Raw genomic sequence first — 18,511 nt, 5'->3', positions numbered from 1 at the left:
TCCCGGACTACAATGCGCGCAACACCGCGATATCGTGCACACAGTATCCAGACGTGCAAGTCGTAGTTTCGAGCGAACGTGTCGCGGAAGTTTTACACCATCCTTGTGCTTGCTGAACTGGAAGAGAAATTCGGCGTGGTTAAGTGTTACAGATTAGAAAAAAACCTTTCCAGGAGCAGTACTGCAGCCAATACTGCTTGACGACAGCTTATCGCTCCAGTTCACTCCTAGAACCGCTAAGCGTTCGGCGATCTCATTCTCGAACCGCTGCTTTGCGGGACTATTTTTGTACACTTTACCGGAGACGTCTCAAAGTGGTGCACGTGCGTGCACTTACTCAATCATACATTCACTAATGTCAGCCGACATTACTTTGCACGACACCATGGAGGAAAGAAACACAGGAGCGGCCGTTTCGAACAGATTTCCGTGGGACCCCCTGGCGGTAACCCGTGTCAAAATCGCCATTACTTCCTATCCACCACGTGATCCTGTCTAAAGTTTTGGTTTAGCAACGCTTTGTTGCTCGCGCACCTTTTTGTGTTTTTATGCTTTTCCAAAGCCATTTGCTCTTAGAATGTGAGCAACATTGCGGCAACAACGTTATGTTAACGTGTTCTTACACGGCTGCGGCTCTCGTTCGACGGAACGCAGCTTTGTCACGGGAATTACGTTTCATTCGTAAGTACCTACTTGATCGGTTTCGTGCCCCTGTGTGCGTGTGTGTGCGTGTCATCTTGAATCCTTCGTTTGCGCGCTGGCGCTGTGCTGCAGATTTATTCGATTTCCTCCATTCTTATACAAGTTTGATTAATGGGATTCTTTACCACTTGAGCAACAAACACACACGGTGTGGCCACGTCGTAACACAAACGTCGCTGACACGCATGATGTTTCTAGTCCAGCGTGGTTGCCCTGCGCACTGTGACTAATCTTGTAATAGGAGAGTCAACCCCTAACACAGAGAAATAAAACTGCACGTGCGCGTTCGTCACAATGCAGATATCTGAACTGTATGGGCCAGTTCTCAGTTGGCGACGCGACGTCGTGAGCGGACGGCGGAAATATACGCGCATTTCCGGCGTTGGGAAAGAAGAGACGTCGAGTCAGAAAAAAAAAAAAAAAAAAAAGAAGTGCCATGCCAAACTTCTTTCACGGCGTCGGCGGGAGCCACCGAGAACGATATACTGGCGACCAATAAGGTCAGAAAGGCCACGTCTCCTGATTTTTCGTCTGAATGCCACTGTGGTGGGAACATGAAAATCGTGCGCTCTGACGCGGAAATGCGCCCGTCAGGGGAGGGAAAACAGAACGGAAGAAAATGGAAGTCGATGGTATGAGAAGAACAATACCATAGATTATGAGATATGCAGACACGTACACCCGCATCGAACTACCACCAAAACCGTCTCCTTAGGCACAACTATAACACACAGGTTAGTTTGTTACTAACTGTATTTCTAAAACATTAGCACCACGGGCGAGTGCCATGATGAGTGATAAACAACAACATAACAAAATACATATTCATTTGCTTCTAAGTACTATCATGCTTCTTGAGTAGGTTCTTGTCCAGTATGTCCCCTTTCTTTGCTGGAAATGAAGGGCTGGCTGGCCGGGCTGTTCAGCTCGATCTCTGCAACAATTACGTACATGCAGTTATGAACGACTCCGTGTATGCAGGGTGCTTGATCATAACAATAGATGTCATCTGGGCTACTGGTTTTGTCTCCCAACATGTAGAAATGTAGTGCTGATGCAAGGCTTAATCTCGGGAGGTCACAGAGGAATCTTCGCTTTCTTCCTCTGACCAACGTGACAGCAGCGTTGCTTCCTTCGTTTTGTTTTTGATATTTGCATATTATGCTTTTCATTTTAGAATGAATGAATGGCGAGGACAGGCGACTTGCAAGGAGTCAAGAGCAATCACACACAAAATGTGGTGAGTCTGTGTGAGTCTTGTATAGACGACTTTCTATTTACAAACATGTGGCGTCCAGAGGTGACCGGTTCGAGGTTATATTTTGCTCTGGTTGGCAAGAAGCGGGAAAAACGCGTCGGCTGATGGACTTATAAAGCTGACAGTGCCCACTAGCATGCCTTGCGCGGCGGCGTTACGTAATCGATGACGTAGGGCTGCAGGTTGTCTATAGACAGTTCTGCGAAATGCGTACCTTCCCTCAGGTTATTGTCAGAAGCCGTGCACTCGTTGATGAAAAAGTCGCATACAAGAGTACAGATGAGCCACACCACAGGAACGATGCTGGCAATAAAGTAGGTTTTCCTCCCACCCACATAAGCAAACCCCATGCCGCCAAGAAAGGACCCAGCAGCGACACCTGAAAAAGAAGCAAAGCGCGTGTGCGGGACACACAGAAATACTCACTTCATATATATACTTAAGATTCTGGTCACTACCTCTGACACATGACAAAAAAAAAAAAAAGCATGCACATGACATCGAAGTGCACGGGAAAGCAGTAGACCACAATGTAGCAGTGGGTATCACGGCATGCGAGATATATTCGCTGTGCGCACTACGGTCGCTTCCGGCATGCCATTTCAGCTTGTGGGAGGTCCTCGTACAAGGCAATTAACGCAGCCTGTGACAGTTTTTTTTTTAAATTATGAGTAGTATTAGGCTATTGATGGAGAGCGTGGTTGATTTAATGGAGTAGTGCAAGGCCACGACAAGAAATGCGCATGCGAAAAACGCATGAGAAGGTCGCGTGCAACCGACGTCATATGCCACCAGGCTAAGGCACCACCATGATGAGAGCCATGGTTCCCACTGAATTTTGTGACAAAAATTCAAGGGTCTTTCAATGACCTTTCAAGGCTCAGCCGCCGTTTTGCCTGGGATGTAAAACGCAGTTCATGACCAGGGTTTCAACATTTCACTAAAATACAAGCTACTGTTACCGCACGAGCAAATACATTGGGGACTGCAGGATAGTGATCCTTTCACAAGCGTGACTAATGACTCCTGAACATAGGATCATAGGATAGAAAGGAAGGTTGATGGTGCCGTTCATTTCATGCACTTCTGGTTTCTACTGCTGATTCCTGTTGCAATGAGTGCTTACACCTGCGGTCTTGAGGCTATAATTCTGACTCCGGAAAAGCGGAATTTGCCTCGCAGCTCCACGGGAATATGGAGAAATATGCAAAAGCAAGGGTTTTCAAGGACTGTGCGGGAAATCAAGGGTTTTCCAGATCTTGAAAATTGTATTTTCAAATTCCAGGGTATTCAAGGGTTTCAAGGACCAGTGGGAACCATGTGCGACATGTCACTTCCAACCAGAAGGATTGCTATTGAAAGGTTAGCCGCCACCCTGTACAGTTCAGTACGGCCAAGGTGCGGCGGTGTGCACGCGAATAGCGCCTCATCCTGTCCGTAGTAGACGAATTTGCCGTAGCGAATATGAACAACACTCCCCGAAGCGCGTCACGTTCTCTCTGTCCCAGATTTGAGAGTCTTTCTCGTCACGCTGTGTATTTATAGCGCTCTCGTAAATGAAATTGCGCTCTGATAATAGGTCGCTCTGCAAGCATATTTTGTGTGGTCGCTCCTCATACGCTGCTTGACGTACAAAACAAGAAGAATAACTCCGACTTGACTTACAGGGGCTCTATTCTCGTCAAAGTAATCGACCTCGATTACTTTGTGTCTCGCCTGTCATTGGTCGTTACGTGAAGAAGGCGTGAAGAACAGAAATGAATGTGACGCGCCCTCAACCGATAATCGAGTTCTTGCTCCTTCAATATTCGTGACAAAGCAGATAAAGCACGAAGAATGTAGGATCAAGTGCTCAACTATTGATTGAGGGCGCGTGGCATTCACGTCTGTTTTTCATGCCTTTCGGCACAGTTCCCCTAGAAGTCGGCCCAGGACGCACATTTCCCCAGGGCGTCAGTCGTGACGTTGCCCACATACGTGAGGCCGACAACGGCAAGCCCTTTCACCACCACCACCACCACCACCGTTTTTCATGCCTTCTTCACGGAACGACCAATGACACGCGAGACCCAAAGTAATCGAGGTCCATTACTTTGACGAGAATATGGCCCCAGAGAAAACAACTTAATACAGCCAGGGGCGGATCCATGACTTTTCTGAGGGGAGGAGGAGGGGGAGGGTCCTGCCTAGGACAGTATGCTATTATACTATTAAGGTTAATTGATACTCTATGTAACGACTGAAATTAAGGGGTCAGGACATCCGGACCCTCCTAGATCTGCCCCTGAGTACAGCCGTTTCGTATCCCACACGGGACATATCATCAGTGCAAGGCAGCATGAGGAGGGACACCAACCAGCTCGGCTATCTGGGGTGTTCAGAGCAGACATCGGGGTTCAACATGGGTGTTCAAAACTTCAACATGGTACACGCACCTACTGAACTCTGCGGAGAAATATGGGAGCTACGTGATTGTGAGCATTCACCGTTATATACTCACCCAAACAATCGAAGACACTCGAGACAACACTCTGAAACGTAGCTTCTGTGCCAGGGGGCGAGATGCTCTGCGCATACGATGTCATTGCAACGTAGAACGAGCCATACGTAGGCCCTTGAAGCAGTTCGATAGCGATGGCCCACCAGGGATTTGTCAGGAAGGAGTAACCGAGGAACTTCAAGAAGAAGCCCACGTAGGCGAGACGAATCACGTTAATGTTCTTCATTTTGCTCAGCATCCATTTTGCTAGGAACATGAAAGGCAGGTCTCCGAGGAAAGATTGCGTGGCCAGGGCAAGACCCATTAACAGCTTCGTAGCACCAAGGTCTTGCAAGTACCAGTACATGAAGAACCAATGAACACTGCTACAGGCTCCCACCACAAAAATATCCAAAAGGAAGCAAAAGTTCTTCGGGCGTCTCACCAAAGATCCAACGTTTTTTAATATATTCCTGTTAGACTTGGTCTTATGCAATTTCCATTTCCAACAGACTATCGCTTGCAGCATGAGCAAGCCGGCAGCCAAGTAAAAACCGACAGTGTAGTCTGTGCTAACTGAATCTTTGTTTACAATATCAATGAGAAGACCACATAGCGGTGCCATAATGCCCCACCCTATTGTTCCCCACATACGTTGCATGCAATAGTCTTGAGGACACTCTCCAAGAACTTCGAAGCACGCTGCGTCCGACAATGAATAACTGCTAGAAGCGCACACCCTCACGAGGGAAAGTAAAACAAAGAAGGCGCACAGCTGATAGCTCATCACAACATCTGAGCTCTTTGCCGATATCACGTCTTTTGGAAAGCACACACCGGTGTCCACTGAACAAGCTGCGCTGCAGGTTACGGCCGTCACTTCCAGGGACGGAATGTCGGATGCTGGAATAAGCGCAGAGTCATTGTAGCTCAACACAAAACTACTAGGCACTGCCGTAACATTGTCCAAAGGTTGAAACCGGGCTTCAAGTGAGATCTCTTTCTCGCACGTAGAATAATTACTATGAAGAGAAGCATTCAATTGCGTTGCACATGGGCATGCTATGTGGCAGTGAGTAGACGTATTCGTTAAGAAGCGAAGCACGCACGATGTGTTGGGTGATCCACGAAACGCGCCCACGACGACGCCACGGTCAGACTGGAGTTCCACGGATATGGTAGTATTTGGTTCAATGGCGTGAGTTATCGGAGGTACTATGGTTAAAAGGATTATGCCGACCATCTCGATAATCAGCACGATAGCAAGAACGAAGCTTAGTTTCTGCAGCCTGTCCGCGATGCCACCAACCACTGGTCTGGCAACAAATATGACGAAAGGCACCACTGTCAGCACCATGGTGACGGAAGCGGCGTTTAGGCCAAGCTGTCGCCCGAAGACCGGCAGTGTTGGAAGAATGATGGCTCCCACTGAAACGAGATTTGCAACGAAAAGACACTTTACCACTCGTTCGCATTCACAAGTAAATCTCGTGTTTCCAATGTCGTTGCGTGTCACTTGGGAGGTGCGCTGACCACAAACGACATACTTCACAACGTGTTAAGCACATTCACTGGGGCGCTCCCGTTTCACTAAAACATGCAATGATACAGGATGCCTTCTAGGCGTTGCAGATCTTCTTCTTCTTCTTCTTCTTCTTTACAAAAAAGCTATAAGAGCAGCTCAAATGTCGTTTTCACAAGGAATTTACGTGAGAAAGTGGAGATGTTCTTGGAGGGAGCAGCAAATGCTGGATGACTAAATACATTAAATCAATTAATGAGCTTTTGGTCATATGATTTCAGGGAACACACGTCCAATCTAAGAACGGCACGTCGACCCTAACAGAGTCGCTCATTCGGAGAGATTATACTGGGTCACCACCAGGTGTCGCCTGTGGGGCCTCCATAGTTTCGGCGTCGGCGCACTACACCTTGCGGTGTACGTAGAATGTAGAGTGACGCGGATAGTCGTTCCAACTATGACAAACAAGCATCGGGCGGGCCTCAAACGTGTCGTTCTCGGATTGAATATGACCAGATACTAATTGTTTCTACGAGCATGAGGCCTACACTTAAAGATGACTTATACTAAACTTAAAACACGTAAAATTGTGTGACACGTGACACCATGCAGTCTCGACCAGCAATAGACGTCTCCCTGTTTGTAAACAAATGACACCATAGTGTTCGACAGCGCCACAAATTAGGTAGAGTTGAACTACGCTCGAAGATAGGGGGCGAACAAGGTCGAGCCTGAAAGCCAGAGTCTTGGGAACTACGATGGTCCCTGAAAGGGACGCGACCTTCGGTCCTATTTTTCTTTCAATAGGAGGCAGCGAACAAGTGCCCATTTGTGGAACCCAGCCCTCCCTTTCCGATTTGTTTCGGTTTCAGTCCGTCTACCAACGTCATGATGACGTTTCTCGAGTAGAGGTCTAAGGGGTAGAATAACGCCCCTGGCGATGAAGCTCCCCATTCATCATCTCACAATAAAGTTGTTGTTGGAGTCTCGAGTCCGTGTCTTCAGCAATTGCAGTTTACGTGTACCTACCAAGATATTTAAATGTTCACACGTCTGGTCAAGGGCGTGTTTTAGTACATTAGTGTGTTCCAAAGTCAAGTGCACTGTACGAAGAATAGATAGTTAATTTGTTAAGGGAATAGCTTCAGGACGAGAGCCGCCGATATAGTGAGCTTGAAATATCGGCGGCTGTCGTCCTGACGCTCTTCCCTTCACTGGACTTTCTACCTTCCTGAATAATTTTTTTGAAGGGAATTCCACTCTCGGGTTTCCTAAACGCCATTGCGAAAAGCATTTCCGATACTCTGCATGGCCTGTATACTATATGCTCTCGCTATGTTCCGCTAACAACAAGGATGCACACACGAACACACGAATAATGCTTCTTTCGTTTCCTGGTGAATATTACCTTGTGCCCAAGCCCGTACGAGAACGTACGGGCTTGGGCACAAGGTAATATTCACCAGGAAACGAAAGAAGCATTATTCGTGTGTTCTCTAGTTATGTACCTGAATAAAGAAGGAAAAAATTTATCTTGGTCCGTAGTCTTTCTGTGTTGACCCTGAAGTCCATGCAATGACGCGTCACCTGGCCATCGTCGTCCATGTTGTATTTGGTCTTCAATGCGGTCTTGAGGATTTTATGGCAGCTGCTCTCTGAAATGAGACAAGGGCCTCGTGAATTTACTACAAACATGCACCAATATCTTTGAAATATCTTTGTCCTTGGAATAATATTTTAGAAGTCAACTAACTAGTATTATCTAATTAATTAGGCACAATGAAAGAGATACTGGCGATCACAACACAGGACAGCTAACGCCGAGTTGGTATGATTCGCCTTCAGCGCTTCGTTTTCTTTTTCTTTTTTTGTCCTTATAATACCACTACGGAATATAGAAATCATATCTTATTTCGTATTATAAATCAGCCTGACTCAGTGCGCAAACTATAAATGTAGTCAGTGACCGTCACGAGCTTTCACGAATCTTCCAAAGAAACCGCAAAACTTCATAGTTTCGAATTCTCCAAACGTAGGTTACGTCATCAAGATTTCGCGTCTTCTCTCCTAGCAACAGCGCGAAAATCTCCGCTCTTCACTCAACGTTGGAAGCCTTCCAGCAGCTGTGATCAGGTGACTGAAATCTACCTTCGGAGAGCAATACTGCCAGACGCATTGGTAGATTGAGCACCCCATAAACCTCATACTTCTCAAAAATATAAATTAATTTTAAGATACTTTTGCTTCACGTGGAGAAAAAATATTTTGGAGAAATACAGTGTGAGGCACGTGAATAAAAGAATATATTTTTCTTCCGACCGTGTGTATCCTACGTTTTAATGCTTGCGATACAGCTGCAAATTCGCTCAGCATCGGGAACGCGTAAAAAATTTAAAGTTAGGATGTTCATTTAATTAGTGAGCGTATGCAAATGAGCCGCTCACAACTCAGTTCATGGGCGATGTCCCAAGGATTTTTACCAAAAAGAAATTTCTTCGATGGCGCCACCTGTTCACGAATTATACAGCCGGGGGATTTTCGTGAAACACCGGGTATAATAGTACCGTGATGTTGCATGCAAGGTTTGTCTGCGCAGTGTGGAGCCATGTTGCACATGCGCAGTGTAAGACTGCGGATAATTTAGACCACTTGGGGATCTTTTGACGAATGCCAAAAATCTCCGACACGCGGTGCTGGAACCAATATTTACCTCCCCCACATTGCTACAGCCCTCGGCGAACCCGCGATCTTGAGCTCAGCAAGCCGGTACGTTACCGACTGAGCTACCGAGTACGGCGTCCTTTCTTGTACTTTGATTAATGGGTCCGGGGCCCGTCGGCCAATTAGGCTTTCGGCGGATTCCGGAGGTGCCAATTTTAAAAAGAAACAAACAAGCGCGGTTGGTGGATTCGAAAGGTTCGATTTCCTGTTTTGGGCACTGGGATTCGGATTCCCAAATCTCGAATCGCTGCCTATAGTGTACGAGGATTCGGTTGGCCCATCCCTAATTATGGGGAATGTCAATTGTGTGGATAAGGAATGGTGCGGTTTGCTCTTCCTGCTTTTGTTCATCCACAGTAACCGTCGTGTTCCGTTCTGGAGTAGCTGAGTCTAGTTCTCGAGAAGGCTGTGTCCAAAACGGTGATTCTTCTTCTTCTTCTTCGTCCGACGGAGAATGGCCATTAGCCCCAAAGCTGCCATATTTTGTGTAGCCCATGGATCGGAAGACTTCTTCTACTACTTGAGGGCTGTTGTGAGTAATGGTTTGCGTCGCTCAAATAAGTCAGCAGTTAACGTCTCTGTCATATGTCGCGGACGATGAGGTAGGTTCGGTTTCGGACTACCAATTATATTTTCCGGGAAAGGGAACGCTTGAAACCAAAAGTCGGCAAGACATTGTTCTTTCCTTTTCACTCGTACCACCGAGTATTCGTTGTCCAGAAAGTTGAAATTTATTATCCCGAAATCCTGGGATTTGTCCCCGCGATATCCCGGGATTTCGGGTCATGTAATTATGCCGAAATTCCGGGATCCGATGCAGAACTGTGTTTCTTCCTGTCGCTTTCCGTCGGCTATTCCCTCTCCCCTACACCAGTCAAGTGTCCCATTCCACTTTTTCGGGTGGCTATATGGTCCCTTCTAATGGTTCCCCGGAGTGTGCAAAACTACTGCGTCAGTCAGTTGATCGGGTCATCACAAAGGCGGCCAATACGAACGCAGTACAATAATAATAATAATAAAAAAAGATCGGCGAAGAAAAACATTTGTACAGAGCGTTACCCTATAAAAGTCTACCCGCGCCGGGATGCCGCGCTGGCTAACTACTCAATGCAGGTTGCACATTGTATTGTCTGCAATAAAGTTCATAAGGACATTCCATCATGGTAAATTTCGAGGTCATTGAGCACAGCTACGCAAAGCTGCGGAACGAAAGGTGCATCTCCCGAAGGTGAGATTGCGAAAAATCGCGAAAGGTAGCGTAGCGTAGTCCAAACAACCAAGATGGCGGTGTTGCGAACGGCAATTGAGACGCCGTTTCCCAGACGACGACGTGTCGCGTGTCACTTTGGCCGAGACTTCTCCGCGTTATGTTATTTTACTGTCTTACAGAAAGCAGACGATATCCATTTTGGTTGTCATCTGCAGGGCCGGCGAGAGGAAGGGCAATCTGGGATGAAGCCCCGCGGCGCGGGCCTCTTGAGGGCCCGTCACAACCTAATGCCCGACGGTTGCCAGCACCGCAGGAGACGTGAGGGGGTCCTGGGGACGACTTATCCGGATTCATCCCATAATTTCTCTCGCCGGCCCTGGTCGTCTGCTGTTTTCGTCGGCAATTTTGTTCCTCACGTGGCTCATTTCGGGAGCAAAATGAGACAGTTACACGAAACCGAAATGAAAACCGCAGTTCTTTCAGGCTGGCAGCATATGCGACACGTCGCCGTCTGGGGAGCAGTGTCTCAACTGCTCTTCGCAACACCGCCATCTTGATTGTTTTGGCTACGGGAATCGCATGTTTCGCGTTATAACTTGGCACTGTGGTGCTCAGTTGCTTAGAAAATTACCATGATTGAACGTCCTTGTGAAGTAGACAACACAATGTGTCACCTGCATTTGAGAAACTCGCGAGCACGGCATATGCCGGCGCGGGTACACTTTTATAGCGTAACACCCTCTATTTAGGGGGATGCAAATGCATAGAAAAAGTTGATGGATTTGTTTACAAATACAAATTCGACATATTCGCACATTCAATGTCCAGCCACATTGGTGGAGGGAGCTGTGTCTGTAAGTTGTGTCCAAAGTCTCTCAGTCTCTCCGCTTCGCCAGGTTACAAACTCGCCTACCTTCAAGCGTGTTCTCGTGAAAGAAGGTTATAGCTCACCCACAGCTGCGAAAAAGCCGACACCTCGACTTACTGTGTCACGCGTAGTAGTGCAACTCATGCTGGTTTCACAAGGGTGAACAAACGAAGGCAAAGCAGCAGGTTCTTCCTTTTTCATGGATTGAGCGAAAAAAAGAAAAGAAAAAACGAACATGGCGATGTGAGGCAACTCCAGAACACGTAAATGGAAGATAAAGTCGGAAAACAAAACGAATGCAACCTCAACATGTCGAAGAGACAAAAAAAAAAAAAAGTTTTTTTTTTTTTGTTGTTGTTGTTGCTGACCCGTGTGTTTAACCTTCGTACACCAAAGTTTATCCTGCATGTTTTAACCCACGGCACCAGCTTCCGAGAACAGTCACCTTCAGATAACATAGCGAAATACCAAATAACGTGCCGGGAAAGAAAAACGGCAGATTCCCTCAATTCTGTTCTTAGAGTAAGATAACCTTGCAAATGAGCCTTGCAAATGAACCTTGCGCAAGAAACGGTGCGTAGAACTTCCTGAAGGCTGTGTTCAACTCCATGCCGCGTACCCACGCAATATATTTTCGTCAAAGCGATGGGCCAGAAATAGCAGGACTTTGGCCGAGACGTATCGAACGAGTGCACACTTTAATTTCACCGCTAATACTGCGGCAACCACAACGGAGGACTTTGCATGCGCCTGGAGTTGATAGGCCATCGCTTACTGCGAGAAACGAACAGCAGTGTGCCGCGTAACCCCCACAACTAGAAAACGTTGCTCACCTGCAAGAAAGGATGTCGAAGCAGTTGTTAGGAGAGCACGTGTACAATTTCTATGCACAACACCGGTAACATCTCGGGATATCCGGACATGATATCAACGAGACCGCGAGTTGATTTACCTTACTACTCAGGCTTGCACGATCCGAAGGCCCCGCCGTGGGAAACAGCAGTATCACGGCAACTCAGCGTTTCTTGAGCTCACCACTGGATGGCGCAACGAGTCCTGCATGCATCTTAGCACGCGCGTCGACAGCTTCTTGAGGTAGTGCAGAATGAGCTTCAAAGCAGTATAGTGGGAAAAGATATTTTACGAAGGTTACCCAAACACAGTTACTACACAAAAGAGCAACCGAGCTGCTCTGCACAAATGGTCGGTGAAAAGCTGTAGTTACAAAGAACTCAGTTACTTTGAATAGAAAGGTAGAAAATCCAGGGAACCGGTCATGAAGAACGAACGTCAGTGGTTCATCCAGAATCTCAAACACGGGTGGAGAGGGGCATCAAAAAAAAAAGGGGGGGGGCGTCATTGTCTTTATGCATTTTATGTATGTATGTATGTATGGACGTCTTTATGTATCATTACGGACGTGTGCTTAAAGCCATAATAGCAAACTCCCCATCTAGGGGGCTGGGGGTATCCCAGCTAAAAAACTTAGATTGGTGGTGTTGGGGGTTGTAGGGGGGGTGGGGTGGATGAAGCACTGAGTCCTCAGGGACGAGATCCGGCGACATATCGGACAGAGACTGTTCTCGCTCTCGGCAGAGATATTAAGATGATTTTCGTCTCTTATTTCGTGAATTACCGTAGAGGGGATGTGACACCCATATTTGCTGCTTTTCTGTTTTTGTTTTTTCTTCCTCCTGACAGGCGTTTTGGGGGAGAGGGTTGCAAGGTTCGGGGTGGCACTAGGGGGGGGGGCAGTAAGGGATGGTCGCTGGAATAATCCCTGCCTCTGGGCCAAGAAAAAGAACAGTGTTTGTTCTAAATTTCGGCACCTCTTCCCCTTTACTGCACAGTTACTTTTCGGATGGACAAAAGCATGAACTCAAATCCAACAACTTCTATTCCAAACAATCACAAGAACTTTATTTTAAGATGATGAATGGGGATTTTCATCGCCGGAGGCGATACTCTACTACGGCGATACTCTACCCCATTACTGGTGGTGATGTGGGGAATGAAATAATGAGCCCCTTCATAATAAGGTTCAAAGTCCGATTGTATCCAGAAAGGTCAAAAAGAGCTTGGAGCGCAGAGCGTTGGTGGGCTGGATTCGGCCAGGGACCAAGCAACCTTGATCGGGAGAAAGGTCGAGAGTCCAGCTGACTAACAGACCCGGAGACTGCGATTCGGGAATGTTGGTAATGTGGGCAATCAAGAAGAATGTGCTCCAGATCCTCTAGAGCAGCACAGTGTCAGTATCTCGGAGAGTCAACTTGTCTCAAGCGGTAACGCTACTGTGCTGTAAAAGCCACATCGAGTCGCATTCGATGAATTAATGCAGCATCTTGACGAGAAGTGTTTCGTAGCATGCGGAAAGCGAACGTTGGATCAACATTTGGATCAAAGCGAGCGTTGGCGAGGGAAGCCAGGGGAGTCACGAAGCGTCGCAGAATGGAACGACGGTCTCCTCTCAGTAGGACAATACTGGCCCGCTTCCGATACGAGAGAGTTGCTTCTGCGGCGCTGTCGGCCTCCTCATTCCCTACGATACCACAATGGGCTGGAACCCACTGGAGAACCATCCTGTGGCCTGCTTCGCATACAAGGTGGTAAGCCATTAACACATCCGTGACTAGGGGTGCCGATGAGCGTCGTATTTCATTTCATTTCATTTATTCATTCAGCTCTCACTAAATACACAACATTACATGGGCGGGCCTGCCTAAGCCCGAGGGGCTTGTGACACAGGGCCCGGCGTCAGCAGCGGTTACCAACAGCATGGAAATTATGATACATGACATTGTTGTATATCACATGGAGTACACGAAACCGACACGATTAATCTCAGAACAGTCCAGATCATAAGGAGCAAGACAACTTAAATTAAAGCATCCGGCACTGTCTTCAGACCCTGGAAATAAATTTCACCAAGGCTACCTGAAATAGAGATTTCTTAAGCCTCGCTTCAAGTCTCGCTTGCATTGGGTGGCGAAAATTTCGTTGAGCAGGTTGTTAAAAATAAAAGGAACATAATAAGGACGACAATAGTTGCCATAACGGGTGAATGTTAACGGCTCAATATACCGGGGAGGTTGCTTCCTAAGAAGACGCCTGGTGGGGCTACGTTTTTGTATAGCTGCTATCGGAAATACTTCAATACAAAAGTGTATCTGAAAAGGTTTTCAAAATGGGAAAGTTGTACATATACAAAAGGACCCGTCATATACTGTGCAGGAGTACTTTAGACAACGCTCTTCAGGCAGTTTTTTAAAGATAGAGTTAATTTTACTTTTCCAAGTCTTGCTGCAATGCCCAAATATGGTCACACCGTATCGAATGATACTATACCCTAAACTTTCTAAAATAGTTTTCCCTACTCTAGGAATGGTGGTACCACGTAGCCAATATAATATACATAAATTCTTTCTTAGCTTTGAACATACGGAAACCAAGTGATGACTCCAAGCCATATCCCTGTTGAATAAAATACCCAAATATTTGTGTTGCCAACTGTAGGATGGGGCAAGCGCAAGTCTTTCGCCACATCACCCAAATATTTAACCGTATTACTATAATGGATAGCTACACAGACACAGTTATCACACTTAGAAGAATGTAAAGTAAGTGGCAATGCGGCATGTACATGTTTGGGTGAACTATGGAATACGGTTAGTTGGATTTTTTTGCTGAATTAACCCGTATTTCATTCTCGTGGAACCAATCCCACACTGGACAAGCATCCTGCTGCAAGAGACGCACATATTCTGCGAAATTAACATGAACAGAAGCCAAAACTGTGCCGTCAGCATATACTGAAATAACAATCTGTGTGAAAGCGTATGATGCATATTATTTGCATACAAATTGAATAATAAAGGGGTTAAAACAGAGCCCTGAGGCACCCCGGAACAAACTACCGGAATGTATGTATGCCGGAATTCATGCCGGAATTTTCAATAGCTTGCAGTGCTGATTTTGAGTCAGTGAAGACTGTTTTATTCCACATTTTTTGGTACTGCATAGGAAATATGTATATGTTGCAACTGAGCAGTAACTCCATATTTTAAAATTCGATTCAGTAGCTCTTTCTCGAGGCTTCTGTTGGCAAGTTCGTCCCAAGCAGTTTAAAGTCTGGAGTGGGTTCGAGTCCCGCCAACTGCACGCGCTGACTTTTCGTCAACTGCCGTCTTCTTCTTCTTCTTTTTTTTACCTTTGTTCTATTTTTAATGCCAAGAACGTCCCGCGCTGAAGAACGTCCCACCCAAGAACGTCCCGCGTTCAACTGGTATACTCTGCACAATAGCACCAGGTATTATGAGCAGACTTGTCAACCTGTCCTTGTGTTCTCCTTTATCGTACGTGAATGCGAAAAGTTCTATCTATCTATCGACGTGTCTGCCAAACTCTCTGTAATAACGAAAGTATTGTGCTTCGACTGCTTTCGTTCCCCTTATTGGTCTGGCATGGAACGACACGGACACGGTTTGCTCCAGGGTCATGTTGCATACATCAAACGGACACTTACACTTTGTACAGGGAGAAGCAGCAGGAATAGACCTCGAAGCATTAAGATAGATACTCAAAAAGTGAACGCACGAAGTATGCTGGAACGAAAGACACAGAAAACCGCAGCGCTCCCTCACGTGCATTTGTTTTCTCTCTCGAATGTCGTCTGCTACTGGCTGAAAACAAATGCACGTGAGGGAGCGCTGCGGTTTTCTGTGTCTTTCGTTCCAGCATACTTCGTGCGTTCACTTTTTGAGTTTCCATCTTAATGCTTCGAGGTCTATTCCTGCTGCTTCTCCCTGTACAAAGTGTAGGTGTCCGTTTGATGTATGCAACATGACCCTGGAGCAAACCGTGTCCGTGTCATTCCATGCCAGACCAATAAGCTGTGCACACTTGTTTTAAAGAAGAGGAAGAAGATTCGTGCGCTTGTTGAGTGCAGTGCAGTCATCCAGCACTAAAGCTATTCGTTATCGTTCCTGGGTCCCTTCATACATTACTGGTGCCGAGAAGCGTAGCCTCACTAATTGACGGAAGCAATCCAGGAACGGGATAATGGTGTATAGCGGCGTTAACGTAGTAATGGCTACGGCTGTTTTCAGCTATGGTGGGTTCCATTGTTTTCAACCAGAAGAGCAGAATACGCGGGATGGGCATGCGCACAGTGATCGCGTGAAAATGGCGGATTTGGCATCGAGGCTTTCGAAACCGAAAGCGAACGAGTTATTCTCGTATCACCTTGTTGTTTCTGAATTGTCGACTCGATTGCTTTTCAAATGTCTGTTTCCTCAGAGCTACGGCAGTTGAGTTGTATGAACCATGAATATCGGTCTGCAATAAGTAAAGAAAGAAAAGGTAAATAGCGTCCGACATTATGGCGAAAAACCTAGTTTGCTCAAGGGTAGTAATTGACTTCTGTAACTAGTTGCTGAAACAGGTAACGAGCTATTGGGCGCGAGCTTCACCACTGGAGAAATGGGCACTGCCGTCGTTTTTTGCGGAGAAAGTAGGGCCACGTGACTCCCGCCTGCTTCGGCACATGCTAGCGAGATGCACAGCTCGAGCATTTAGGCCAGCTATTTCGATTTTCCTTCTTATTCTACTCGTTGTCTGGTGTCCACATCGCGTATTTTAACATTTTTTTGCCAGGATAAGCAGTGTTTGCCACTCAACGATCCTGCTTCTGGACTGGTTTATCCATACAGCTGTGAATGGGTTCGCGAGATGGCAATGGTGAAAGGAATGAAGAATAAAAAGACAAAGAAAGCGAAGAAACAATTTTCTTGTTAATGGTAGGCATGCCCATGAGACGGTTAGTAGGGATCAAGGCACTTGTCAGCTAATTTAAACCTTCTGTGTTGTTTCGGAAGACTGCTTCAGTTTTCCTTCTTGCGATATTTGCACTTCGTCTAATTCGAATTTTTGCACAATGTGTATAGGCCCGTGCTCACTCCTGTACTACTTCTGTGTACAAATAGTTTGTCACAAGCACACGATGAGCTTCCCCTAATGTTCAACATATATTTCTGATTAGGTTATGTCTAAATGCAGGAGAGAAAACCGCTTTTTCAACCGTCAACCCTGATGTTTAATGCTGTGCTGCGTTTAACATTTTAAAAATCTATATATTCAAAATAAAACGGTGTATACAGGAGGTGAGCGACAAATAATCGACCCGTAATTCACTATAAACGGCAAGCCCTGCGGTTTTGCGACAATGCAGACAAATTTCACAATTAACTGACACATGTTAAATCGCAACACTGCATCACTTTTTAAGCTGATTAGTATGCTATTTAAGCTGAAACTTTTTTTTATTTTCTGATGTGCGGAGAGATTCTCAACATGCACTGTGACAACCACAAAGCGTACAGTAAATCGTGGTCATGTCACTGTAAATTCGAGTCATACGTTGTTGACAAGGATTTCACCAGGAATTACAGTTCGCGTTCATGGAAGATACGGGATTCTGCAATCTCCATTGCGACATACGCTGCGAATGACGGCGTTGGACTCCGTGGTCTTTTAAAATCCTGAGTTATCGGAAAACATAATTCAATATCGAATGAGCTGATGTATCGCACGAGAAATCAATCAAGCCATGGGCTCATATATCAAGCTCGAAGACCAGATTAGCGAAAGTAAACCGCAGCCAAATACGCTGCCAAAATGCGCTTCCAACAGGGGCCGACACCGAATCTCCTCGCGCCCAATAGAGTTAAAAGTTATATAATAATATATAAATAATTATTCTTCCTCAGAGCCTAGCGTTTAGTCAGCAGAGCAACGAGGCACTCGGATTAACCATGTGGTGAAGGGTGCATTATTCGAGCACAGGCGTATACGCCAGTGCCGTCGTCCCCGTCACATTGTGTTCCTTTTCGAAGGCCTGACCTCTCGGTCAGAGAGTAGCACAGAGAAGATGACAAAAGAAAGATGCCGATGTGGACGTGGAGACGAAGATGACGTAAATTATGGCAGAAAATGGTGACGAACAGAAGTCAGATGGACCGGCTGCATGGTCGTGCTGACAACTGGGAGGTGGAGGGTTTAAATCCTACAACTGGGTGTGCTATCTGAGGCATTCTGTAGGTGTTCCGGATTATTTCTAGACGAATATCGGCACAGCTTCCCTCGAAGTCGTTCCAGGACACATACTAGTCCTCCTGTCCCCCACTCCTTTCTGCTGTCATCTCTCCATCTGCCCACGTCTGTACGTCGCTCATGGTCACAGTTGCTTCGCGGTGCTAACACAGAATAAAAACCAAAACAAAACAAGTGATGTTGATGGTCCCTGGCATTGGTGCGGGGATCCTTCGAGCAGACATCGTCGCAACCCGGCACTCGGTCGTAGACAGTGAAGCTAAGGGCGTCGTGTAGCATAGTCGGGGGTGGAGAACTTGCTGAAAATATATCGCGTATTCGTCGTCATCATATCATCGTCACATCACTCACTGATTACCCTCACTGTCGTCATCGGGGATCAGTGGGGCTGTGGCGTCAGTTCCCAAACCGTCACCGTCGTTGGGAAGTGGGGTGTCCCTACGTCGTTTCCCTACTGCCTCCGTACCGGCCTTGGTGGCTCAGTCGGTAGCGTGTTCACCTTCTGATCCCGAGAGCGCGAATTCGAACCCGGTCGAGAACGCCAGCAACTTGTTGGCAGGGTACAAGTTGCTTTGACACGCCGTCTTCCGCGAGGGAGCTTCCGAGGATGAGCGTTCATCGTACGTTAAAGAACCCTCAGCTGC

General features: G+C 46.6%; 1 protein-coding gene across 1 annotated transcript; it reads right to left on the bottom strand.

The window, feature by feature from the left end:
- Positions 1 to 1,439: 1,439 nt before the first annotated feature.
- Positions 1,440 to 11,734, bottom strand: LOC135383764 (major facilitator superfamily domain-containing protein 6-like). Its single transcript, XM_064613096.1, has 5 exons — positions 11,594 to 11,734; positions 7,470 to 7,616; positions 4,461 to 5,867; positions 2,175 to 2,339; positions 1,440 to 1,636 (listed from the first exon to the last, which is right to left on the bottom strand). The coding sequence occupies exons 2-5, from the start codon at positions 7,564 to 7,566 to the stop codon at positions 1,548 to 1,550; spliced, it is 1,758 nt and encodes a 585-aa protein (XP_064469166.1). The 5' UTR covers positions 7,567 to 7,616; positions 11,594 to 11,734; the 3' UTR covers positions 1,440 to 1,547.
- Positions 11,735 to 18,511: the final 6,777 nt, after the last annotated feature.

The sequence above is a fragment of the Ornithodoros turicata genome, chromosome 2, assembly GCF_037126465.1.
Source record: "Ornithodoros turicata isolate Travis chromosome 2, ASM3712646v1, whole genome shotgun sequence".
In the NCBI taxonomy this organism is placed as follows: Eukaryota; Metazoa; Arthropoda; class Arachnida; order Ixodida; family Argasidae; genus Ornithodoros; species Ornithodoros turicata.
The sequence above is the reverse complement of the archived record's forward strand: the minus strand, read 5'-3'. Positions and strand labels throughout refer to the sequence as shown.

What these genes read in the sequence shown, in the direction of transcription:
- LOC135383764 (XM_064613096.1), bottom strand. Translation starts at nt 7,566, where the DNA reads ATGGACGACGATGGCCAGGTGACGCGTCATTGCATGGACTTCAGGGTC. An exon ending in TTTTTTCCTTCTTTATTCAG is followed by an intron (nt 5,868 to 7,469) that starts GTACATAACTAG and finishes ATCTCGTTTCAG; the next exon opens with TGGGAGCCATCATTCTTCCA. An exon ending in GAGTGTCTTCGATTGTTTGG is followed by an intron (nt 2,340 to 4,460) that starts GTGAGTATATAA and finishes CTTCTTTTTCAG; the next exon opens with GTGTCGCTGCTGGGTCCTTT.